This window comes from Nestor notabilis, unplaced genomic scaffold (assembly GCF_000696875.1).
Source record: "Nestor notabilis isolate BGI_N333 unplaced genomic scaffold, ASM69687v1 scaffold5617, whole genome shotgun sequence".
NCBI classification, from domain to species: domain Eukaryota; kingdom Metazoa; phylum Chordata; class Aves; order Psittaciformes; family Psittacidae; genus Nestor; species Nestor notabilis.
Genome location: NW_009935060.1, coordinates 48,478 through 57,213, shown reverse-complemented (window position 1 = coordinate 57,213; position 8,736 = coordinate 48,478). Strand labels below are relative to the sequence as shown.

At 43.6% G+C, this 8,736-nt stretch overlaps 1 protein-coding gene across 1 annotated transcript in view; it reads right to left on the bottom strand.

Annotated features, from left to right (window-relative positions):
- Positions 1 to 587: 587 nt before the first annotated feature.
- SYNDIG1 (synapse differentiation inducing 1) overlaps positions 588 to 8,736 on the bottom strand; it is a 47,556-nt gene continuing 39,407 nt past the window's right edge. Inside the window, exon 3 of the mRNA XM_010017630.1 lies at positions 588 to 746. Coding sequence (XP_010015932.1) covers positions 588 to 746 — 159 coding nt within the window. The remainder of the gene's footprint in view (positions 747 to 8,736) is intronic.

Genomic DNA, 8,736 nt, shown 5'->3' with positions numbered 1-8,736 from the left:
TAGGCAATGCCATTCTACGCTGAGGTCTCTGCTTCACTCTTAGGCAAGTAAGTCCTGTGTTCAAAACAAAAGAGAACATATTCTTCCTCCTGTTGTTACATTGCCAGCCACCATCCAGGCTTTCCCAGCTCTCAGTGCCGTGCTTAACAAGCAGACTAAGCACAAGCTCATGCTGGCTGCAAAGTTCAGGTCCCCAAAAAGGTATTGAGAGAACAGCTCAGTTTGCCAGCTGCTTGTAAACACCATAGAGCAAAGAAGAAAAGGCAAACACCCCTCTCCACACCTCCCCCAACTTCCTTTTCCTTTTTCCTTTTTTTCTTTCTTTTCCTTTTCTTTCTTTCTCTCTTTCCTTCTTTTTTTCTTGTAGGGGGGTTCATGAAGAGAAGGAAGACTTGTGCGTCACAGATTGTGGAACTATCCCCCCAGCCAGCTTCCCACCCTACAATAATGCACAAGCCCACGTTATCCTGTACCTGCCCCCAGAAGGTGTTTGTCTCTTCATCTTTTTGGAAAGTCATGCAGTCTGATCTGCTGGGGGGTTCTGCAGTGCAGGCGCCGGGTGGCTGGTTCTCCCCTTTTCCTGAGGTTCATAAATGATTGTTTTTGGACAGATAGGCAATAAGAGCCACGGCCACCCCAACGTAGATGCCAGTTCCGATTGTGATGGACAGGACAGCCAGGAAGAGTGCTCGCCGGGAGCTGGAGCTTGCATGGTGGAAGTCCCCCTTGGCTACTGCTTTGTTTGTCTGCAAGATACACAACAACAACATATTTATTTGTTTCCCTTGGAAACGAAGATGTGATGCTCATTTCTTGGCTGAAACATGGTCCTGGGATATGACAGTGAACTGGTTGGAGATCAGGTGCTTTTTTAGTTGAATGAGGTTATTTGCACAGTTAAGATGATGACTGAACCAATGGCATCTCAAGTGGTACTTTTAAGCACCTTTAAGCTTAAAAATACCCTAGGATTTAAAACTATGCACCATGATGACTCCTGACATGGCTCAGCCTCCCATGAGAATGTGGACAGATGGGCTGAGAACCAAGGATCTGCCATGTCCGCTCCAGACACAGCTACAATCCTGCTTCTCTGATGTGGCTGGACTCCAGCCTGGCTGGGAAAGGTAACAAAGGAAAAGCCCTCTAGAAGTGCCACTTGCACAAAACCACTCTTCCATGTCAGCTGAAATGGTTGGTCTGTTCTTACCTGGAGAAGGATGAGAGGGGATGAATTTTCCCGTCCGGTGCAGTGCTTTTGAGCACTGACTAGGTGGAATGACTGGCTCAGGTTCACCCCCATAGCCAGGCCAGACACCACCAGTTCCCTTTCATCAACCTTAGGCTTGAGCTTTAGTGCAGGACAAACAGCTAGGAAACCAGAGCTAGTAGACACTCTTTTAGCCTTAATTCAGATGAACTCTTACACATATGAACAGGGCAGTTCCCTTGATTATCAAAGGGATGACACACCACGTAAAAAGAGGAGTTTCCATTTTGATGGTGTTTTTTGGTGTGTCTTTCCATGGTTGCCAGTAGCTCAGAAGATTAATCCAAAGCTCTGGCAATTGTATCACAACTTCTATGCAGCTTTGAGTACCCAAGCAGGTGCCTTGAATTCCATCTGATCAGCTGGAGTTCCTAAAGTAATTTGTCAGGCTTTTTGGCTTGAGAACAACAACCCTCTCAGAGTTACTGTATTTGTTAGTACAGCTGTCAATGATGAACCCAGAAAGCAGTCACTTTCTCATTGATGGATGTCTCCTGTGATGATCCCACAGTCACAGTGACATCAACAGGATGGCCACTGCAAAAAGCTATATCTGGAGTTTGAGAAGCATTCAAATACTGGTTCTTCTAACATCCTTCCTGATGCCTCCAAGCCTAGGACCCAAACCAAAAGCAAACTCCCTGCTCAAAACAGGCAAAGAAAAGCTAAAATTGGACAGGACTGATCTACCCATTGACAAGACCACTTAATGCCTCGCTGAGACCTTGGTGTGGTATCAGCAGGGTCACCCAGCAGGCAGTAACAGAGCTGTCACTTACAAGAAATGTCTTGTAGAAGCATATGAGCTCCATAAGTTCTGAGACAGTCCTTGTTCCCTTGCAAAAATGAGTGAGGAATTTATAATGCTTTAATTGTATTTCCTCACAAATGCTCAATGTGCTGGGACATTTTCTGCTTCAGTGTCACCTATTGCTCTATTTATGTCTTTTATTTTACTATCTTGCTACTCAGAGCAATTTACAGCAGCCAAATGACAAGCTTTCATGCTGAAAACAAGGCTTCTGGCCTTTCTGTCAATGACTTTATTAGGGGAACCGTCTCTTCTCATTCATCAACCTAATTTTTTAAGCATAACGCCTTATAAATGTTTCAGGCAGAACCCGTGTCAAATAATACGTATTAAAAGAGAGAGAGACTAGGCTGCAGGCAGGGGGGAAATGATCATTTCAAAACAACAACATAACAGCAGCATAAACTTCCAAGAGTTTATACACCTACTGTCATGTCCTTCAGTTTAGCTGGGTACTCACTTTGCAAAGGATGACCAGTTAGTGACAGGGATTTAATAAGCTTCTTGTCTGGGACCTCCAGATACTCAAAAAGAGCCCTTCCCAGAAAAATGCCAGGAGCTTTAGGCATCATGGGTATATTTGTCAGTGTGGCTTAAAAGTCATGGCAGGGTAAACAGAGAAAGCTTTAGAATGAGTTGGTCATTCAGCTCTTCAAGCATCTGCTAGTCATTGCAGCATCAATAAAAGGCTTGAGCAGAGAGGCTTCTATTCACTAAAGTTAGGTTGGATTTGTCAGGTGAAGGTAAATGCACAGCACTGAAACTATTTGAGCTTTAGGGTAAACTGTGGTAAACAATTTCAAACCTCAAAATGGAGGGAAAGTTTGAAAATGTTGGAACATTTCAATTTGACATTTCTGAAATGTCACATTACGTTATGAAAAATTCTGCAACATTTTGGGTTTGACCTCTTTGAAATGAAACTTCTTGCAGTTTCAAAACAGCATTTTTTTTCAGTGAAAAATAGATGGAAACACAAAGGGAAAAGAAACCATTAACCAAAATGTCAAATAATCTGAAAACTTGACAGTATGTCTTGATTGCATTCAATAAAAGAGGTCAGATCTTCCCAAAACGATGAGTGATCCAAAGGGATTCAGAAGGCTGATTTGTCAAGCGCTAATAGACCTTTTTTTTCGGATAGGATCTTCAACCTAGTGAGATACCTGCTCACAGAGAACAGCTTTTATACTTGATGAGCTCTCTGATGATATTTGTGAAAGGATTGGACCTATGGTGAAAATCCTTTGCTTGGGGAACAGACTCAGGCTTTCACTGAAGTTCTAGTTTCCAGCACAGTACCTAATCTGAGTGTGGGGTTTTCCGTTTAACCCAATGTATATTTTGTGACTTGGCAAAATCCAGTCTTTCCTACCTCACTGTGCATTGGGAGGGCACTCTTATATTCCTCCTTTATTCCATTCAGAAAGGTTTCCATTGAGAAATCATCCACACAGAAGCCATCCTCCGTAAGTGTCGGACTAGTCTGAAAGGATTTGTTTATCACTAAGAAAATGCTTTGTTGCTATTTCCTAATTGGCAAAACCATCCCATTACTCCCCAGAGCCACTATACGCAAATTGCAGCATTTCTGCAGGTTTAAACTAAACAGATCTGGAAAACAGTTGCTACACAAAATGCAACCGAGGCCCATTTTAATAGGTTAACATCTGGCAACTAATAAGTGGTTTTTCTTGGTTTGTTTGTTTGGATTTTTTTTAAACAAGGATTAGATCTTTGGTATCCCTGTGCACATTGAGAAAGTCCCTTGGTTTTGGTAACCCCCCATGGCAGGGGGTTGGAACTGGATGATCTTTAAAGTTCCTTCCAACCCAAACCATTCTGTGATTCTATGATCCACCCCATTCAATGCCTGACACAGAGAAGTGACACTCTGTTTGGGTCTTCCATGCCAGGGATGCTGTGCTGTAGCAAAACCCCATGTGGGAAATGAGGACAAGACATGCCTCGTGTTCTCATCTGGCATCCATACCCAGCCTGGAAACGTATTTCTGTGAGTTCCTCTTCACAGGCTCAGCTCTGGGCTCACTAAAGCAATACCGGCTTTTTGTTACTTCTCTGCCCTGAAAAGCAAAGCCCCAGCTATGAATGTTACTGGGCTGAATACCTACCTGGTATTGACTAATCCATCATGATTGATGCGGCCAGCACTGGTGGAAGAATGAAGATCCAAATGCTCTACTAACAAAGGGCTTGATTCACTACAGCCTCCTCCAGCTAAGTGCCTTAAATTAACTATTAAGGAATACAAGCAGCTATTCTGAAGGCCTTAAAAGTGGCTGCAGAAGTAAGCACTTTTCCTAATCAAAATGATGTTATCTCTGGAGTTTTACGGTACTTCCATTCATTCGCTTCTTTCTCTGGCAAGACTGTGGCTGGCAGCCAGATGATTGATGAACCAATTTAATACAGTCTTTGGGCAGCAGCAGGACCAACAGGTTTGATAAACAGGGGACAAGTGCAAGACATGGGATGAATTATGAGTGGGGGATAATTCATCGCATAGCAGCGGACAGCTTCCCTCACTGCACAGCCAAAGGGTGAGACACTTTTCTTGCAAAGGGTTTGTGTCCCAAGCCCCCTGCCCCTTGGTTTTCCCTTGTTCTGTGTCCTCTGGACGCCCAGATATGACTTTCTGATCAATTTGCTAGATACTGCAAAGGTTGTGATGAAAGCTGGGTACTCCAAAGCTGAAAACAGGCGCTTGAGCAGATACCAGCCTTCAATCAATCCTCTCCTTAGAGATTTTGGAATTCAGCCAGGAAAGTGAGGAGGGGCAGGGGAAGGAGGAGTGAGGAGGTCTGGAAGGTTTATCTTGCTTCGTATAACTAACAAAATGAATGTCTTGTTGTTTAGAAACACTTTCAAGGTACTTCCCTGGAGTTTCCACTTGAGCTTCTGCAAAACATATTCATCATGTCTCTGGGCTGCATGTTTTATGGGCTGAGAGAAGATGAATACTGTACCTCCATAGCTGCAAGGCCAAAAAATTCTGCTGCATCCCACAGTGACTCATATATCACACTCACAAAATACCTTCTGGTACGCTGTATCTGGAAACAAGAAACACATTGATCACAATTATTAATCCTGCCTCATCACCCTGAGGTGGAAGAGCAGGAGCAGCTCCATGTAGGAGGAACATAGGGTATCCTGACCCCTTTGGTCAGGTGATGGGAGGATTTCTTTTCATTTCATGGTGAAGGAATGGCCAGCAGGGAGCAGGGATGCGCAGGATCCGTTAAGACACTGGCCAGACCCTGGGTCTTACTTCTGTAAGTGGCATGCAAAACTTGCCACAGAATGAGGAGTAACTCATACAAAAAATGCTTCTGCTCCCGTATCTTCTCCTGTCTTTTACTCAAAAGCTCTGGCAACTGCTTTTAATTTGCCCAACTTGTACTTCTGCTGATGTCAAATTTCTGGGCAGTATCTTCCACCTTCAGGCTCACACCACTTATTTTCACTGATGGTGAGAAGACCCCAGAGACTTTGCTAAAGATACAGATGGGAAAAGGGTGAATTCAGGATCTGCCTCCGGACCATGAATGACAGCAGAGAGGTGCCAGGCAGCAGGGGAAAACATGGGGCTGGCAGACCCAGCACAGTGTTTGGGACGTAGCAGGAGAGTTTCAGGAAAGAATCAAAGGGACTATGGAGTCCCATCAAACAGCTCCACAGGCAGAAATGGTGCATTAAGTAAATGACAAATAGTTCTTTGCTCTGTCAGTGTCAGGCCCATCAAACAGCTCCACAGGCAGAAATGGTGAATTAAGTAAATGACTAATAGTTCTTTGCTCTGTCAGTGTCAGTCAGGCATTTGGAAATCACATTATGCCCATATAATGAAACTTCAGCCTGTGACAAGTGGCCTTTTAGGTACTAAAGAGCTCCTTTGGAGGTTTCCATCACTTCTGCTGGGAAGTTGGTTCAGGAAATGGACATGAGTCTCAAGCTGACATTCTCTGGAACTTACTGTGGAAACAGTGGGGAGCAGGCATCACAGTGAAATGCAGCACTTCAAAACAGAGACACAAACCTCTTAGGCTCAATGCTGGACTTAATCTCTACTGATGCTTACATTTCTTTTCCTCTTCAAAGGAAAGGCCCAACTTAGCCTTCGGATTGCAGTGTCCAAAACCAATTGCTGGATCGTCTTCAGGAAATTCCCATCCACTCTCCAGTGTTGATAGGTAGACACTAGATAACTTGCTCAGGATTGATGTCTTCCAGTAAGGGTCAAGCCCACCCTGAGCATTTAGAAGATAAAAAGCACAAGATCTTGACCATATCCTGCTCTCTCACTATATGGTAGCACTGAGGTCCAGTTGGGATGGCTGATAGGACAGTGAGGCAGTAAATGCGTAGCCCACATGGAACTTCCCCTGGGGCAGTGCTGAGATACTGTGAGTACTTGGGAAGCAGTGAGAAAAGGATGATACAGGGATGTCACCAGGGTTTCATTAACACATGGAGAGGGAATAAACTGGCATATGCAGCTGCTGCTGCTGCTTTGCTCGAGGCTTCTGCCAGATGTCCTAAGTGCTCTGCTGCATCTCAGAGTGACAAAACAAAATCCAGTGTGAAAACCTACCCCTGAAGGCTTCCTTTCTACAATGAATCCTCATTCTAGTAAATAGGCTTGTGGCCAGAGCATAGCACTGTGCAATGTGAGTGCATTGCAGCAGAGAGTTGCTGCTTCCATCAGCAGCCCCTCTGACCTGCCTCAGCCCCTTCCTTGCCATGACTGCTCAGCAAGGCAGAGAAACAACAGCAGGCTCATTACAGTGGAGGAAGGAACAGCCACCAGTGTTAAGGCAATCAGAAAAGACAGGCTGGTGATCACCCTGTGTCTGGAGTAGTCTCTTGTGTTGCACTTCAAGTCCATGTGTAGTTTGGCCTAACCTTTCTCCACCCAGTCCTCCATGTGGTGTTTCCTTCTCTGTGAGCATCACCTCTGTTTGCCCTGCAGCAGCACATGAACTTCTAGCCTTGGTAAAACCCTACCAAGCTCCTGGATAGGTGGCCCGTGAAGACAAGTGGCCTGAGTAACGGAATTCCTACTGCCACCAAATCAAATGATGCTGTGTTGATGGGAGGGGATGTAGTGGGGCCAATATTTATCCCTGGAAACCTATGAAAGGCTCAGGGGAAGAAAGTGTGTGTGCGGAGAAGAGGGAGTAAATAGAGACCAGCATGAGTTTGCCTTTTCTGCATGATCGACTCTCATAACATCTGGGTTTCAGCCGTTGCATCGTTTTGTTATCAATGTTTTCTGCTGGAATTTGAAAATCCAATGGAGGCGAAGATGTGATTCAGCCCGAGGCTGGTGCTGCCTGTGGCGTCTGATTGTGCATTCAAGTGCAGATAAAACTATAAATGTCCGAGTGAGATTTCGACACTTGGAAAAACAAGAGCATAATAATGAGAACAGCAGGCATAAAAGGCCTGAATGAGCAGAATGTTTTTAGACAAGCTCCACAGCAACAGCAGTTCATTTGATTGCACTTGAGAGGATGAGACCTCAGCCTGTGATACGACAGCAGCTCTGTTTTCCAGGCATATACAGGAATTTAGGATGTTTATGGTAAAGAAGATAATTTCCACCCCCCCACACCCCGCTTTGCCTCTAACCCTTAAACAGATGTTGCCACTTTGTGATGGAAGAGAAGAAAATTTGGGAAAGGTGGCATATGATGAAGCCCAGTTTACACACACTGACTTACGTATGCCCACACAGACATACTCATGGGTTCATGTCCACACACATATGAATGTCTCAAAGGAGAAATTCCATTAGAATCTCTATTTCTGAATTCATCATTGACATTTTACCAATGAATATATCATGGATATTATTTGGGAGCAACATCATGGAAGTATTACAGAAGTCTATGCTTACTCTGCTCTTAAAGTCACAGTCTTCCTATCTGCTTATGCCACCACCAGCTACAGGTTATTGGGTTGGAATTCTTATGAGGCTTCAGCATTGCTGGTTTATAATGCAGGGTAATATGCTCAGTTAATCCATTATGCTAATATGCCATTCGTGTATTTAATTAACAAAGGACTGTGGATTTTGCTAACATAAAAATTGCACTTATTTAGTGTAAGAACTAAAGTCACCACATTTTGATTGAAAAAGATCTGTTTATTCTCAACTGAAGTACACAAAAAACACTGTGAAATCATTAAGCTTTCTGCTAATGTTTCTGTTCCCATTTTTATCAGAAAATTCTGAGCTGGTAACCAATGTGAGAATAAGGCAGTGGGCTCTTGCCCTTCTGATTGATAGACAGACTTCTGTCAAAACAAAATCTAATTAATTTTTCTTTCTCTTCTCTCCTTCATGTTTTAAAATGTCATCACTGCTTTTACATTAGGTCCTATATTTACATTGCAAAAAGATACTGACCAAAGTCCCATGAAAAATATCAATGTGATGTTCCAGAAGATAGATAGAAACTCAGGAGGAAGGTTTTAAAAGCTCTAGAGGACAAGAAGAAGGAGATCTAACGCTTTTAAAACAACTCGAACTGTATCCAAGATTGACTGAGCATCAAAAGTGACATTTCTTTCAGACCAAGGTCAAAAAAGAGTGTCAAAAAATATATTGAACACAAATATGTGCTAT